General features: G+C 35.2%; 1 protein-coding gene across 14 annotated transcripts in view; it reads left to right on the top strand.

Annotated features, from left to right (window-relative positions):
* ANKRD12 (ankyrin repeat domain 12) overlaps positions 1-18,495 on the top strand; it is a 217,647-nt gene that overhangs the window by 143,777 nt on the left and 55,375 nt on the right. For all 14 annotated transcript variants that reach the window (XR_008917670.1, XM_056823667.1, XM_056823664.1 and 11 more), the window contains one exon: positions 7,562-7,704. Coding sequence is in view for 13 of the 14 variants with exons in the window: in XM_056823667.1 (XP_056679645.1) it covers positions 7,562-7,704 (143 nt within the window). In the remaining variant the exon portion in view is untranslated. The remainder of the gene's footprint in view (positions 1-7,561; positions 7,705-18,495) is intronic.

Raw genomic sequence — 18,495 nt, 5'->3', positions numbered from 1 at the left:
TACATAGGAGGTAGAAGTTAGCTCAGAAAATCAGGTATTCTAGTCAGTCCTCTGGTAGTTTTGTTTTGATACTGGAACAAAATGAGACATTCATAGGGCATAGCCATTCATCAGTTAACAATAAAGATATTTACTTAGCCATAGCAGGAAAAGCGTATTCAAAAATGATAGACATTGAAGAGAGCTTAAGTTGATTTAGCTGAGTGAAGTTGCCTTGTCTGAATCATGGTCCACTAGCTCAGAATCACAGTGAACTTGGATCTCCTATGACTGCATTGTACTCAGGCAATGTACTCAGTATCATCAACAGTCTGAGCTTTTAGTCCCCTGAGCTAACCAAGTTTAAAATAAGGTCTTAACCTTTAAAAAAAAATTAAAAAATAAAACCTAGCCTGACTTACATGGGGGAGGGGTTGGATTTTGCTCCAGGTGACCCAGTCAGAACCACTCAGGATCTACCACCTCACCCAAGAGCACAGAAAGAAGTGGAACTCATCTCTGGCACAAAGCCCTAATTCAAGAACTAAGGCTGACAAAATATGAATAAATAGAAGACAACAGTCACTATAATGAATTATGAATCTAATGATTCCCAAAAATTCAGCCAAGATGAGGAGAATATTTTTCAAAAGGAGAGAGAGATTCAAGGGGGAAAAATTGAAGAAATAAAGCAAGAGATAAAAAAAATAGTAAATTCTGAGGCAAGGAATTAGGAGACTAAAAAACTTAGAACAGAAAGTAGTAAATGTGACCAAACTAATGGATTCCCAGAAAAATAGAATAAATAAAAAATAAATAATTCAAAAGGCTAAAAGAAAATGTATTTGCTATCACAAAAGACTGACCTGGAAAATGGGATAAGAAGAGATGATTTAAAAATCACTAGAGGGGGCAGCTAGGAGCTCAGTGGTTTAAGAGCTAGGCCTGGCAATGGGAAGCCCTACATTCAAATCTGACCTCAGACACTTCCTAGCTGTGTGACCCCGGGCAAGTCACTTAACCCCCATTGCCTAGATTCTAAGATGGAAAGGAAGGGTTGTTTTTTTATTTTTGTTTTTTTTTTTTAAGAGAGAAAGAGTAATAGGTTTCAGCCTTTTGAGAGGATAAATCTGTCTTTAATTCTGCAAAATTTCCTGCCTCTGATATGCCATATTCTTGCCATTTGCCACCTGCCTCAGCTACACTCTTTCCTAAAGTCTAAAATAGAATCCTAAAAACAAGACATTTCATGCCTGTAAGAGACTTCAAAAAATATGTGGTTCAATCCCCTCATTTTACAGATGAAAAACTGATGTTTATAAGGATAAAGTCAGTTATTTGTTTGTGTCATGCAACCTTTTAAGGAGCCAAGACTAGAACTCAGATTGCCTAACTCCTAGCCCAAAACTTTATATCATATTTTAATTCCCTATGATATTCCAAACCTCCCTTTCTAGACTCTATTATTCATACTTTGAAATAGACATATGCTTCTAAGGAGTTGAAACCCCAGGAATTGGACAGAATAGTGCATAGGATTAGTTGCCAAAGGTTCACCAAAGCTCAACATTAAGAAAAACTCATTCTAGTGGGTCGTTTTCGCCTTTGCCTTAGATTTTGCCTATTACTCTTTGTTAGGAGGGAGAAGTGGAAGAGGAACACATCTATATAGGCACACACTCACAAGATGCATTTGTACTCATACAAATATACACATGTACATGTGTACACTCATGTTCCTTAACTTCCAGTGAATACACTATATATATAGGTATTCTATATTCAATACAATTCATTTAAATAAATTATTATTAAGCATCTGTGTACAAAGTACTGCTTTAGACACTGAAAACAAAAGACAAAAATGAAATGGTCCCTTGCCCTCATAATGCTTTATCAGGGAGAACACAAATATGCATATATACATATTCCATGCATGCATTTATGTATACATACACAGCTTCATTTGCACATACCTATACAGACATAGTCTGAGCCTCTAGAAGAAAATACCTCCTTCCCCCCAATCCCCCAAAAAAGCTCTTCAAAAATAATTGGCCTAGCACATTTTTTACATATCTCTCTCCACAAATTTTATTTTCCAGTCCAACAGACCTACTCATTGTTCCCAGTATACATCATACCATCTTCTTCCCCATTGGACTTTTGAGTTTCTTGAGAAACTCTCTTTGGTCTTTTTTTAATATCCTTAGCACAGCACATAGTAGGCACTTAATAAATGTTTACTGACATGCCTTTTGCACAGACTCATCCCTGTCTCCTCTTTGTTGTTGTTATTCAATAAAAAACAAATAAAAAACAAAGCTTCCCTCAAGGCTTATTAGTCAATTGTCCTTTTCTATAAGAGGTCTACTCTGAGAGTCCATGTAGTTAATTATTCTTTATATTCCCAAATCTATCTCCCCAACCAGAGATAATTTTGTATGTATTTTCTTTTTACTTCTCTACATAAGATAAATAATCCTCCTGAATGTAAATAATTTTAAATTTTGAAAAACATTATTTGGCATTGTTCACGTGTATCATGGCATATATTTTTGTTTCTAGTATAAATGGAACAATTTTTAAAGTGTTGTGAAAGTTCAGTCTATTCTGTTAAAAAAGAAAATCAACTCTGTTTTCAAAAAGAAGCATTTTTTCATTTAAATATTAATTTAAGCTAATGACTGACAAAAACTTTATAAACCAAGATCCACTGGTCCTTTTTTAATGACTACAATAAGAATTATTTGTAGGAGGATTCTTTGCATGTTAAAGTCCTTGGGCCAGGAGAAGGTGGGAATTTAGGTAGGCTTACCAATCCTCCTGAAATCTCATTTATACTTAGTAACAACTTAGCAAGCTTTCAAATAGAGCAAGATAAATATTAGCCCTAATTCTAAATAATTTTTTATTGGACCTCTGATTTCATTGTTATAAAGAGTTTCCAGTGTCAGTGATGGAGACTGACCAGGCTTAGAGAGGGGCCTGGGAATCCCTGAGTGCATCAGTGTCTGCCCAGGTCATACCACCAATCAATTTTCCCAGTAAGATTTGAAACCAGATTTTCCTGGCTTCAAAACTGCCTCTTTACCTACTATGCAACACTGCCCCTCAATATAAAAAAAAAAAGAATTCAGTTGATTATCATTTCTTCCAAGATCAAGTATATGTTTCAAAAGCAACCTGAGCTATAAATATATGGCAAAATTCAAATCAAAGAGATTTTAATCTACCTTTCTGCCTCATTTCACTCCTTTTGTGAGTATCCTCTCAGTTTATTTTTAGCTGGTCAATTTTTCCCTTAAACTAAGTTTAGAGTGTTCAAGGGGTTTATTTTGACATTTTCATTGATTAGCCTTTCCTAGTTAAAAAAAACTTTTAGCCTAGGAAATTAATGCAAAGTATGGTCATTTACCAACATAAATTAATCTTTCCAAAGTTTTACATGCTATATTTTCAATTAGCTAAGAAAATGCAGAAAAAAGTATATATATGCACTATGCTATATATTATGATATATGTGGCAAGCAGTGAGTTAGTACTGTTGTAAAGATTAAAATTTAGGGGAGATGGGGAGACTGAGGCAGGTAGAAATTAGTTTCTCTCTGCAAGGAGTATTATATTTTTTTGAGGTTTATTAAAGGTTAAAGATTAAGAATATACAAGTAAGAAACATGTGCCTAGGCCAGAGGCCTAGACAAAATAACCTCACATCATGGAAGAGACGCCTCTGCTCCAAAAACGGAAGTCCAAAAAGGGCCAAGACCCTTCAAAAGCCTTTGCTTAAATATCTTCTCGATCTCGGCCCAGGTGAGATTACAAGGCATTCTGGGGAAGTGGAGCAAAGGCTCGTGGGGATTGTAGTCCTGTATTCGAGTCTATTTTTTACATTCCCCCCTTTGATCATTTGCAAAAAAATTAATTTTTTTTTCAAAGGATCATGAAAACATAATCAATTTAAAGATTACAATAATTGAGGATAAGAGAAAGAAAAGAATAAAACCAATAATTACTGGACGCGTTGACAGAAAGCCAGTTAGGGGGCAGTCCCCTTTGGCATGAAAGTATGCATGCAAATAAATGTTCATTAACCACACCCAAAGTTCATTTTGTGCAGTTCGTGGTCTGGAGGCTTCTTCATGATGGCTTCTCCAACAGTTCAGTTTCTGGATTCAGGGAAGTAGCATCTTCTTTACCTAAAATTCTTCTCAAAAGGAATTTAAACTTTGCAATTTAAATAATGATTTTTTTTACATTCCCCCGTGTTGTGGGTGATTGAAAGATTCAGAATCAGTTAGGGATGCATGGCTGAGGTATGAGGTATATGAATCAATTGGCAAGAGATATTAAAAAGACATCAGAAAATCCAAAAGAAAAATTTCTGGATGAAAATATAGACTATCAAAGTCTTATGTGTAAAAATTCCAAGTAGAAGAAAAATAAATCTATAACAGGTCCTTCAATCAGGGCCCAATCAAAATGATCTAAGTAATGATGCATTTACCCAATCATTGCCAGGACTACAGAAAGTCACCACACTATGAGAGGCAGAAAAGATAGGGACCAGATTATAGGAGCCAAGGTTTCGGGGATACTCGTCTGTGAGTATCTTCAGGGTGAGTGTAGATACAAGGAAAGCCTATGTCTTAACACATGTTAAACATAGTAACCTCGAGTCTTCACACTAGGTTCAAGACTTTTGTATTGGCCTAGAAGTGCATCAATCCATCCTAGATTAGCCTTTCTTTGGCCCTATGAAATGGCTCTTGTGTGTAGCTCTTGTCCTGGAATCAGACAGAATCATTAAGCAAAGTCCCATAATTTATTTAAATAATTAGTGGAATCATTTTTATAGTCACAAGCTTTTTAGGGCATGCTCTGACAAATGTATCTTATTTGTAGTGCTGAAAAATCAAAAGGTTAAAGAAAATCTTAATGCTGGTGACATGTGCTTCAAATATAAAAAGGAGAGAAAAAATAATTAAAAAACTGAAAAAGTATATTGCACATGCAAGAAAAATATAACAATAAAAGAGCTTTAAAAAATTCAAAAATATAGCTTATAACCATTGACACTCTGTGTCAGTTAAGAAAATATAAAATGCAAGGCTTTCTCACCAAAAAATGAGATCCATTTCCTCTTAATATCTGGCCATGATCACTGTGAGTAGAAGGCAAATGAATTGAACAAGGTTAACAATTTTTTCATCTTTAAAAATACAGTAGTACAAATATGTAGATATCAAAATCCCCAAAATTCTCAATAGCCCAATTAATTACAATAGCAAACAAACACACTTTCATATTTCACATAAGTTGCTGTGTGACATTTTTAAAACCTATGAATTGATGGACATTTGTCACAATTTTTACAAACGTAGCAATCTTTCAACCTTGGTAATAAACATAATTTTTTAAACAAAGTAAAACTCATCTTGGGTTAAGAACATAATCAAGAAATCTATATATCATTCTGGTAGAAGTAAAATAGTGAGCTAAAGAGCATAAATAAAGGAGTGCTCCTTTTTCTTGGAGGCTTATAGGGATACAAATGCCCTGAAATTAACTGCCCAACTTCCATTCACATGTGGGAAGGTTGGGGGTTATAAAATACATTTCACTTCAGCTACTAGAATGGGCCTTACCTCGTGGTAGGGGCAGGCAAAAATAACCAGACTGTTAAAAAAAATTCCAAAATCATATTTTAAAAACCCTTAAAATCAAATCATTTGAGGTATTTAGCACATTAAAATTTCCAAGGTTGTTAATACAATTATAACCAGTTCTGAAATCCATCTATCCTCGGCAAAATAGAAAAAAGCTGTTTTTTTTCATATATGGGCTTATTCACAATATTTGTTCAACACAGTTATAGGGGAAAACAACAGAATTTTAAAACTCAGTACATTCAAAATAAATTCAATCAACCTTCAGTTCACAGAATAATATTCAATCCAGTAATATATGAACTTAAAATCACAAAGTTAAACCATAACAAAAAATGCAATAGAATACAGAGATTTTTATAAACCATTGGAGTCTGAAATGCCTTAGAATATAGCCTTTAGTCTCTTCAAAGTTCCTTGGGGTTTTTTTTTTGTTTGTTTGTTTTTAATTATCCATTTAAATGTCTATTGTCCGAAGGTAGAGTAGTAAAGGCTAGGCTATGGGGTTCAAGGGATCCGTCCAGGGCCCCATAGCTGGGAAGCATCGGAGGCCAGATTTTAACTAGAGACCTCCCGTCTCTGGGCCTGGCTTCCAGTTCGCTGGGCCACCCATTTTCCTCCCCAAAGTTAAAGTTGAATCTTTGGGCTGAGTCTGCTCCCAGACAGGCAGGCAAAATCAATGAAATTGCCAGAAGAGTCAAAAATCCTTTTAAACAGCCCATTGCTTTTTAGGTTTCTGTTTGAAAAGTCTGTTTCTTCTCTCTAGTCTTTTCTCTCTTTCCCCTCTCTGATCCCGCAGTGGCCAATACCCCCAGCCACGTGGAGGCTTAGCCTAAGGGAAAATTGCCCAGTTCTCCTTTCCCTCTGGTCTCTCCCCTCTGCCCACGTGGCCAATACTGTTACCAGCTGGTCGCAATGAGTCCTGAGCGATCTGCTCCAAGGATCTGGGTGATGAGCCGGCTGGGGTCACGCTTGTGGGTCTGGGGCGCAGAAATAGGCAGGCAGCGGGCCGGTGAGAGGCCAGGAGCAGGAGCGGCTGCGGGGGTGGTCAAGGCCGGGACCAGGTACCAGGTGAGGATGATCAGGGCTGCAGACTGCAGGCAGGAAGCGGCGGGGCCGAGCCAGGTGGGGTGGGCAGCAGGTCCAGAGCCTGTAGCAGCTTTGCGAGGGTAGAAAACCTTGGCCAGAGACATATGGCTCAAAAAAAAAATTTTTTTTTCTAGGTACTAGATATTAAAACTGAATTTAAGATCAGAAAAGAAATCAGAAGACTGAAAGTTCTTTTTTCCATTAGGTCGCCAACTGTAAAGATTAAAATTTAGGGGAGATGGGGAGACTGAGGCAGGTAGAAATTAGTTTCTCTCTGCAAGGAGTATTATATTTTTTTAAGGTTTATTAAAGGTTAAAGATTAAGAATATACAAGTAAGAAACATGTGCCTAGGCCAGAGGCCTAGACAAAATAACCTCACATCATGGAAGAGACGCCTCTGCTCCAAAAACGGAAGTCCAAAAAGGGCCAAGACCCTTCAAAAGCCTTTGCTTAAATATCTTCTCGATCTCGGCCCAGGTGAGATTACAAGGCATTCTGGGGAAGTGGAGCAAAGGCTCGTGGGGATTGTAGTCCTGTATTCGAGTCTATTTTTTACACTGTAGAATGCAGAACTTCAAGTCAGGAAGGCCTGAACTTAATCTCACTTCAAACCCGAATTATGGATAAGTCTTTTGACCTCACTTAACCTCAGTTTCCTTATCAGTATAAATGGAGATAATAGTAGCATCTGCTTCACAGGGTTGAAATAATACAAGGTGTTTTGCAAAGTTTAAAGCAATACATGTTATATACTTGTATTCACATATTTTGCACTATTTTAATACAGAATAACTTAATGTTAATTTAATATTCCAACTTTAGGTTGGACACCACTACATGAAGCTTGTAATGTTGGATACTATGATGTTGCTAAAATCCTCATAGCAGCAGGAGCAGATGTTAACACACAAGGATTAGATGATGATACACCACTCCATGATTCAGCTAGCAGTGGACACAGAGATGTAAGTATAATAAACAATACTTAACTTAGGATTCCAAGAATCAAATTTGGCCCGTAAAACAATTTTTGCAACTCCTTACACTAGTTGTATAACTCTCTTATCCTCTTTTGAATTGGTATATCCTCTTTTAAAAGTAACTGTTCAATATAACAGTTTAAACATTTTTACAGTGTTTTTGTTTTGATATTTTCAGAATTCTAGTAATGTAATTGAGACCCATTTGTATTGGTGATTGGATTTTCATAAATATCATAAAATACCATAAATTCCTGGATTCCAAAGAATTTAATGCCCAAATCCTAAAAGCTGTAGCAGATAAGGATATTTCTATATAAAAGGAGAATCTTTGTTTGTAAATTCCCTATTTTCAAGAGAGATTTTCTTCTTTGAAAAGTGACATATAAAAGGTACTCAAAATATCTATATATATGTATAAAATATAGAAAATAATTTAATTTCTTTTTTTAGTACTTATATACTTAATAGCAAAATACTGGATATTGTATTTGTAAGCTATTCTTTATGTTCATTGTAATGTGTCTATGTTGAAGGTGATAAATTTTCTCTATTATTAAAAAACAGAAGATAACATTCTATGATAAATATTAAATAGTGCAATGTTAAAAATAACCTACACTTTAGAACTGTAACATCTAAATTAGTTTCTCTACTAAAAGTTATTATATTTTAGAGCTTTATTAAAGATTATTAGAAATCAAGGAAATAAGAAATACAAAATAAGAAAGCACATGCCTAGGGCACATAGCCCATTCACAGCCACTTACATCTTGCCTGCCAGGTAGAGACGCACGTGCTTAGAAGTGGAAGAAGAGGCTCTTGGGAGGCAGAGAGCCCTTTAAATAAAAATTCTGTCCTCACACTCAGGTGAGATTATAGCCAAGGACTTCTGGGGATTGAAGTCTGGGGTTCAAATCTCCATTTTTACAGAACCTAGGCCTTCTGATTCCAGAGCTAGCTTATACTTACTGTTTCTAGGGCACCATATTATTCCATTGCAGTAATACATGATAATTTATTCATTTCTTCTCCAGTTCTTAGACATAGAGGTTGTTTCCAGGTTTTATTAAGGAAGGATTCTTATTATAAATAAAGCAGCTATGAATATTTTAGGCAGCTAGGTCTTTCTCCCTCCTCCTTTTACAATATTTTGGGGCTTTTATTATTTTTTTTAAGTAAGAAGTTTTTTATAATGGTATCTTTTCTATTTCCCTTCTACATTTTACCTTCTATTAAGCAAATATAAATAAATAATCAAATCACTTAAGCCTATCTAAATAAGTCTAGCAAAACTGATTCTCCTATCAGTCATATCTGAAATTCTGCATTTCAAATTTGCCACCTCTCTGTCATGGTTCAAATGGTGTTTTTGTATTTTATCTTCAGTCTTTTGGACTCCTGGTTTATCATTGTATTTATTGATAAAGTTCTAATAATTTTCAAAGTTACTTTTCTCTACTGTATTGTTTTCATTGTATAAATTATTCTCTTCTGTTCATTTCACTCTTCATCAGTTCATAAACATCTTTCCAGTTTTCTCTGAAATTATCCATTTTATTGCTTCTTACGACATAATATTTCATTATAATAATGTTTCATAATGTTTCGTTCATACACCACATTTTGTATAACCATTCTCCAATAGGAAGATAACTCCACAGTTTCCAATTCTGACTACCATGAAAAGACTTCCTCTAAATATTTTTGTTCACAGAGATCCTTTTCCTCTTTCTTTGATTTCTTTGGGTTATAGGCCTAGTAGTAGCATAACTAGGTCAAAGATTATGTAAAGTTTAGTAACTTTCTAGAAATAGTTCCAAATTGCTTTTCAGAATGATTGGACCAGTTCACAACTCTGCCACTGATGCTTTAAATTTATCTTGCTTACCCTTCACTATTTGTCATTCTCCTCTTTAATCATCTTTGTCAATGTAATAAATGTGAGGTGAACCTTAGAGTTCTCTAATTTTCACTTCTCTGAGTTATTAGTGATTTGGAGCATTTTCACATATAACTGATAGTAACATGAATTTTTTTATTTGAAATTTGTCTGCACATATATCATTGGATCATTTATCTATTGAGAAATAGTCCCAGAAATTTCAATCATTCCTTTTATAGCTTGGAAATGATACCTTTATCAGAGAGACTTTTGGGAATTATTTTCCCAGTTACTTATTTTTCTGCTACATTAAATTTATTTGTGCAAAAACTGAAATTTTTTAAAATAAAAAATTTTCATGCTATCTTATATCATCCTCTTTATCAGTAGCCTAGTCATGAATTCTTCCCCTATTAATAGATCCAAGAGATCATTTCTTCCTTGTTCCTTTAATACATGATATAACCGTTTATGTCTGGGTCATATATCAATTTGGAGCTTACTTTTATGTGTATGTGAGATGTTAGTCTAACCTTAATTTCTTTCAGACTATCAAGTTTTCTCAAGAGTTTTTATCAAATGGTGAGTCTCCCATTAACTATAGTCTTTGAGTTTATCAAATTCTGTGATACTGTGTTAACTTCTGTATGTAGCATAACAAATCAGTTCCACTGCTAGGTCTTTTTTTAACCAATACCCAATTATTTAATGATTACAGAATTGTAATATTGTTTGAGATCTGGTACTTTAGAGCTCCCTCACTTCATACTTTTATCATTATTACTCTTGAAAAGCTTGAACTTTTGTTCATCCATTTGAATTTCATTATTCCTTTTTCTAGCTTTATTTCTAGCTCTATTTTCTATCTCTTACATTGTTTTTGGGAGTTTGAGTGGTATAGATAACAATAAATAAAGTAATTAGTTTAGATAGTCATTTAGGTTATCATTTAGATTGTCATTTTTATTGCATTGATTTGACCAATTATGAGTAATTAATATTTCTCCAATTATTTACAGCTGTTTTTATCTATATGCATAAATATGCAAAGAATGCTTTATAGTTAAATTCATATAGTCTTGCTCAATGTTGTTGGTTATATCTATTTAATTTCTTTTAAAACAAATTCTGGCAATATTGATATACATGTCTAAACTAGAAGGTTATAATTCTTTAGAATAGGACATCATTCAGTAATCATCAAAGCAATAGTATTGGCTAAGAAATAGAGTGATAGATTAGTTGGAATAGATTAAGAATACAATATGCAGTAGTAAATGAACATAGTAAGCATGTGCTTGATAAACTCAAAGATCCACGCACTGTGGGTAAGAACTAAAATTACTTGGAAAACTAGAAATCAGTTTGGAAGAAATTAGACATAGATCAACATCCCACATTGTATACCCAGGGTCACATTGGATTTGAACTCGGATCTTCCTGACTCCTGACCTGGCACTCTACTAGGAGTTTTTGACCTTGACTGGACTTTGTGAGACATTTATCTTAAATTTTTACAAAATCCAGGTTCATTCTACAGAAACAGCTATGGTTTCTTAAATAAAGAGTTTTAAAGCTCTGGAAGTATATATTATCAATGCAAGAAAGAAGAATGAAAGTGTCCTTTTTCCTTGTCTGAATTTCTGATTTAATTCTTATCCCTTTGAATAAGTCTCTAGATGTAAAAGCATGCTATAAATGCACTAACCATATTAACATTTACATAGAGCTTTTTGTTTAGCACCTCATTTCCTGGGAAGTCTTGTCTCTAGGAGATGAATCAGCAGGCAATAACTTATTAGAATAGTCCTAATTCCATAAGTGAAGACAGTGAAAATTTTATTGGAAAACATGTTTCAGGACTTATTGATTACCCAGAAATTTTACTCCTGTACATCACACACTTTATTTTTTATACCCTTTCCTTCTTAGTATTGATTCCAAGGCAGAAGAGCAGTAAGCACTAGAAAATTGGGGTTAAGTAAACTTGCCTAGGGTCATTAGCTAGGAAGTGTGAGGCCAGAGTCAAACCCTATTGACTATCCACTAAGTCACCTGGTTGCTCCTGTCACAAACTTTTTTCAGGAAAAGAATTATAAGGTATGAAAATCACCATATAACATCATCCTAAAATGGAGTTGAATATATTTTAATAGCCAGGAAATTACATGTTACTTTACAGTATGAAGATACTGTCCATGTACATTAAGTCAACATTAAAACCAACAAAAAAGAAACTATATAAAGAAATAAAAGAGAAAAATGATGAAAAAAAGATACAGCTTGCAATTAAAACAATTCTTCCTTCGCATATTTAAATAAGTTACCAACCCTGAAGAAAAAAAGGATGGAGTAAAGAACATCAATTCTAATTATAACAATTTTTACAAAAATTTAGCTAATTAGTTGCCAATACAATGGCTAAAAGAGCCTAAATCAATCACCATTCATCAAGCACTTATAATGTGCCATTCAAATCATGTCAACAAGCATTTATCAAGTGCCTATTATGAATCAGGCATTATGCTAAACACTGGAGGAGCAAAGAGAAGGCAAAAGTAATCCCTGTAATTAAAAATCACTGCAATTCTCACAGCAAAGAAATTCAGCATAACTGGACTTAACACTGGATTCTGACCTTCTCATGAATTTTGATGATCTTGATTGTTCTCCTGCTGATCTTCCCACCTCTGACCATTTTTATCTTTTTAGACCTAATCTTAGACCTGTAGACTGAGCCGAACCCTGGAGAAAGGAGTTTGGGAAGAAAATAATAGACTTTGTGTCAATACATGCCCTTCTACATGGACATTTTTATATAGACTCAAATAAAAATTTTGCTTTAAAAAAGCAGTACCTTCCTTCACAGAGCTTATATTTTAATAAGAGACACAACATACACATAAATAAGTACCTAAAAGAAACAAAGAGAAGATGGGAGATAGCCTTTGAGGGAGGGAAAGGCACTAATAAGTGAACATAGAAAGGCCTTTTAGAAGTGCCTGTTCAGCTGAGAAGAATCCAGGCATGAGAAACAGCTAGTACAAATGCACAGAGACAAGAGATGAGTAATTATATGTATGGAAGAACAAGTAGGCTAGTATGTCTAGACCAGCGTTGGCGAAGTATTGGCATAAATATCAGATTGGCATGGGGGAGCTGCTCCATTTCCCCCTCTTCCCAGCGCCTAAAGACATTTTTTGCATTCCGTGCCCTTCTGTCCAGCTGCCCAAAGTGAGCTCTTCCTCCCTCTACTCTCTGGGGTAATATGGGGTACTCATAGGCAGCTTGAAGTTGCAGTTTGGGCACTCAAACTTGAAAACATTCACCAACATTGGACTAGAGCACACTGGACTAGATGTGTGAGTGGAAAGAAACATAATATGAAGGAGCTATTATAGAGACAAAAAAACAAGATTTGGCACTTCATTGGATATGGATGGTAAACAATAAGAGGAGTCTTAGAGAGCACCAAGATTTCAAGGCTGATCAACAAAAAGTATAGTAGTGGTTACTTTTGCAGATATGGGGAATTTTGGAAGAAAAGTAACTTGGAGAAAAATAATAACAAGTTTTAATGTGCATCTTTTGAGCTTGAAGTGCCTGTAGGATATCATATCCCATTGACTATTGCCTCAAAGAAGACAGTGAGAAAAGAAAAAGTGGAGACACCTATCATATCTGACTTTTTTTCAAGGAGTTTAGCTGACAAAGAGAGGATAGATATAGCATGATAGCTGGTGAATATAGTAGGATCTAGTGAGTTTATTTTTTTAAGGATGGGAGAGACTTTGTGTTGGCAATCAGGACCACCTCAATCAGAGATGAGTGAAGGAAATATAGTGAAAGAAGATGTCAAAGGGTTGTGAGATGAGAAAGAGAAAGAACTTTCCTCAATTTTTCAGATAAAGCATAGAGTAAGATCTTGAGCTGAGTGAGGAGGAAGAGAGGAGCATTGGAGACATGAAAAAAAAAAGATTTGGAACAGAAGTAAGATCAGGAATCAATTAGTGAGAACCTAGTCAAGATCATATAACAAAATGTATTGTGGACTCAGCATGATTTTGATTTCCTCTGGTTCTCATCAGTCATGTTAATAGGAGCAAAGAAAGAAGATGGGTTGAGTAATCCAGTGTTGGAATTTGGCAAGGATTGAAGTATGTAGTATAGCGATATATAGAGAAAGTGTAGATCACTGAAAAGGGGAAGAAATTAGCCAGAACAAGAGTAATGACCTGATAGATATAGGGATAGATGATGGTCATGATAAAGACAAAGAACTAAGTTTAGAAAGAGGAAGGCAGAATAGAGATAGTATGATAAAAGATATGATCAGATAAAGGAATTTCAAAGTTGATAGTACATGGAGGTGGAACATTTATGGGTGATGGCCATCTCTTTGTATGTAAGGTAGGGTGGAGGGACTTGAGTTGAAGGAATCATGAAGTTAGGTTATATGATATTTGTCTCCTAGTATGTATATGTATATATATTTGTCTCCTAGCATAAGAGCAAGATTTGTGATGGAAAGGAAGACTGAACCAAGCACTGATCTTCTCAAGAAAGGAGGGAGAATGTCCATGCAGTCTAGATAAAAGTTTACAGATTCTAAATTGGATGATAAAATGGATTGTGTGATCCTTAAAGGAGGAAAGGAGGAGAGGTTGTATAGTAATGGTGAGAGATGGAGAGTCTAGAAGTGGTGGTAGGGAACAAAATGTATTCTGACACCCCAACATGATGAGTGAATCAGGAGTCTAAGTGCAAGTGCAGCCAAGTCCTAGAAAGGGATTCAGTGTCATCTGGAGGGAGCCTGGTCTCAAGAACTGCCATAAGATAGAAGGAGAAAGAGAGGAAATGATATAAAATGAGAGAAATTTTGTTAATTATAAAACAGTTACTAGAGGGCACCGTGAAAAGGAAAAGCAGGTCTAGAGTGTAGGAGAATGAAAGTTGAGGTAACTGGGAATGGGGAGGTGGGAATTTGTTCTTCAGTACTTGAGTGTTCATGGAAATGAGGAAAGAAGAGGGAGTTGGGAACATGCTAACCAATGAATCCTGGCAAAATAACAGTGAGGTCTGCTGAAGATAATTAAAATGTTCAAGATTGACTCTCAGTGTCAATACATACTTTTACTGCCCAGGCTATTGTGGTGTTGTTTCCCAGAAGGCATCTAAAAGCCCTTCTTTTATCAGGCATAAGCAGGAGGTAAAGTATTTTTGAGCAGGAGACTAAGTGTCCTGAAACAACTAGGGCAAGCATGATGGTAATGTGACCCTTAGAAGTAAATAAGTGAGAAGGAAGGAGATACAATGAATGTGTTTTGTCAGAAGCCTAAGAGGAAAGATGGCAGAAGCTGATATTTGTTGAGCTGTCTCAATCTGTACAAGGATCTGGGTTCATTGTGACCTTCAGGGCATCAAGAAGTTTAGCAGGGAGTCAGAAAATGACTTGTCCCAGCTTCAACTCACCAGCCTTCATGGATGCCTAGCTGCATAAAGCAAACATTTCATCTCCTTGCCAAGCAAAGAGGCATGGCAGTCAGGACAACACCAATGTAAAAATATATGTAAAATATTTTTAAAAGAATATTAGAAAATTATGAAAAGTATTGCCTCATAATTTGGCCAGAAGCAATAGAGGAAAAATGTGTTTTAAAGGACACTTGGTGAAAGCTTCACCCTAAAGACAGATGAGAAAATGCATCTCATCCTTTCTTTCCAGAGGTGGTAAGATGTGAATGTGGAACATTTTACATACTGTCAAATTCATTTAACATGTAAGTTAGTTTTTTTTTTAATTCTTACCCCCCCACACTTGTTTTTTGTATCAGTTATCAAAAACAAAGGTAATGTAAAAACAAAATATATCCATAAAAACTTAATTCTTAAAAGATAATTTCCCAAAAGATAAAACTACATAGGCAAATTCATCCTGAGGGCATGTAACAATAAAACTGGAAAGAAAACAGCAATCAGAAAATGGAAAGAATCCACAAGGAAGTGGTCCAAAAGACCCTATGGAAAGAGCAGGTAGATCTGGAGAGAGACTCTGATATGAGCATGAGTAGTGATCATATAATGTTGGAAATCACAGGAGTGAAGAAGCAGACAGCTAGAAGTGAGGAGGTTTTTTGGTAATTGAGTGTTCATTTACAAAGATAAGAAAATTAAGAGGGATTAGGAAGATACTATCTTACAGAATGTGTCCATGACACAGGAACCATCATCTTGCAATCCTAACATGATGTTCCCAGATATTCCTATGAAGAAAGTAGAAATAGTACTGAATAGAACAAAGATGGGGAAAACAAGTAGTCTAGATCTCATATATAAAGAAGTGACACAATTTAAAGAGTATTGAGAGATTAATTCTCAAGGATCTAAAAGCTGAGAAGATACCTCAAGTGTGGTTAAAAGGTCAGGACTTTGTTGTTATTACTACCAAAATAAGGTGACTGAAAGAATGACTGAATGAATAAAAAATTCATGTAGTAAGTATTTATTATGAGCTAAGCATTTTGCTAAGTAAGCACTGAGGATGAAAATAGAAAAAATGAGATTGTTTCTACCTCAAGAAGTCTTGTATTTTAACAGAAAGAATATCAGTAACTAAAGGTTTATCTGCATACTTTACTATCAAAATGAGATATTAATGACACTAATTACACACACACACACACACACCTCCAAAAAAACCAAAAGATAAAGATATTGGAAGAAGGCAGACTTTGTCTTTACCATCACACAGTTGATTAAGGATTAGAGAATATCAGGCCTACCATATTTATTGTTCCTTATAAAGAAATAATATGCTGTAAAACAAAATGCAACCTTAATTAATGGTTCTCTTTTTAAAAGGTGATGCCATTCATATGCCAAGTTGCATAAGATCCCTTCAAAGATTTAACAAGGGATAACTTGTCAGGTGACCCTTTATTCATTAATATTAAATAAGATGTAAAACAAGGACAAACAGCTAACTCAGAGTTCAAATCAAAAAGGAAGTCCTTAAAATGGTGAGGTCTTTCAGATACTTAGGTTTATTTATAACATTATACTGATTGGATCAAATCCCTTTACAAATTCTTCTAAATGAAATGTATAATCACTATAAAGAATGTGGTGTAACAAAGGGGAAAAAAGTAGATGAATAATGCCTATTATCTAGACTAGAATTTGCGATAGATATTGAAGGTAGACAGTGAACTGCACACAAAATTAAACAGGCAAAGAAGAATGAATTTGGATTACCTATAAAAATTAAAGAGTTCAAACAAGATATGGAAGACTAAACATTTTCTCAAGTCCTCAAGACCTTCCAAACTCTCTAAAATAGGAATTTTGAACCAGAGATAAAAGCAATTTCAAGAATAGGTCACCAAGTATAGGATGCCAAGTAAAGTGTAGGTCACCAAAAAAAAATAAATGAAGTAAAAACCAAAAGAACTAATTAAAACAACCCCACACACAAACACTCAACATTCCCTTCTATACTATCTATCACACTCCTGGCAGCAAGACTGCACAACCAGATTCATGGGCTTGTTACAAAAATTCAGCTCCACACCAAACCCTATTTCTCCAGTTCTGAAATTTGCTAAGGCTGTAATAGCTGCCATTGCAGCAGTGACACAACATAGCTTCGCCGGAGAGTGGAATAAGAGAGAATGAAGCTCATCCCCATAACTGTAATAGATCTCAGCCTTCTCCCTTATTCCCTCTCTCCTCCTAGTACCTGCAGAGATCCAAATGCCAAATAGCAGAAATTTTTTCAGGCTACAATAGGTACATTAGTGCTCTTTGCCAGTGGACCCAAAGAATTGAGGAATACAGAGAAGGGGTGGGGGGCTTGGGGGAACAGTGCTATGTGGTACTCCACTAAACCTGAGGGAAAGAATCTAACTTTATTTAGCTAGGGCTTCTGTTCCCAGAAGTCACTTGGAGCAGAGACCACAGATGATAAACTGTGAATTGCCTGTCAGGAGAGGAAGATGAGACGCTCAGATCCAACAGCTTGGAAAACTGCCATTGGAAGAATGGAAGACGAAAAGAGGGGTCAGAAAATGAACAATAGAGGAAAATAAGGAAAAAACAACTGAAATTACAAAAGATTTTAGGAGGAATAAAATTCAAAGACCTTGAACATAATTAGACAAGAAAAACATTAACAGCAAAAGAAAACATGGCCTCTAGATCTAGTAACAGTCCAGGAACCTATGAGTAAATACTACAAAACAAAGGGAAATGATTCAGTATTTGATGAGGCGAGAAACTTTGTAATCCTCTCTGTGAGATTGATAGTAACTAAAAAGAAAGCAGCATAACAATTCATACAGGAAAAAATAAATATATGAAAAATACTTTCCTGGCCAGATTATAGCATTCTATTGAATTGACATGCTAGTCCATTGAATTAGCATTTCAGTCTACATATTTAAAATATACACCAAAAATGGATAAGGAATTAATCTCTGAAATTGAGAAGAAAAAATAAAAAACTTGATTGCATTTAGCTCTCTGTTCAATGCTATGGATTTTGAAAAGAGAACATGGTGGCACCATGAGTTGCTGAAGCATCTAAGTGGCCCAGTAGGCCTGGAGACAAGAACACATAAATTCAAATTCAGCTTCAGACACTCACTAACTGTATTACTCTGTGCTGGTCACTTAGTCTATGCCTGTCTCAATGTCCTTATCTGTAAAATGGAAATAATAATAGCACCTACTTCCCGGAATTGTTGAGAATCAGAGATAATATTTGTAAAGCACTTAACACAGTGCCTGACACACAGTAGTAGTAGTACTATATAAATGCATAGTCCCCGTTACCACCACCACAGCCCATCTTCCTGAATGGTTTAAAAAAGAAGGAAGAATTTTGAGAGTGG

This window comes from Monodelphis domestica, chromosome 3 (genome assembly GCF_027887165.1).
Source record: "Monodelphis domestica isolate mMonDom1 chromosome 3, mMonDom1.pri, whole genome shotgun sequence".
NCBI classification, from domain to species: domain Eukaryota; kingdom Metazoa; phylum Chordata; class Mammalia; order Didelphimorphia; family Didelphidae; genus Monodelphis; species Monodelphis domestica.
This window is presented reverse-complemented; position numbering and strand designations above follow the sequence as displayed.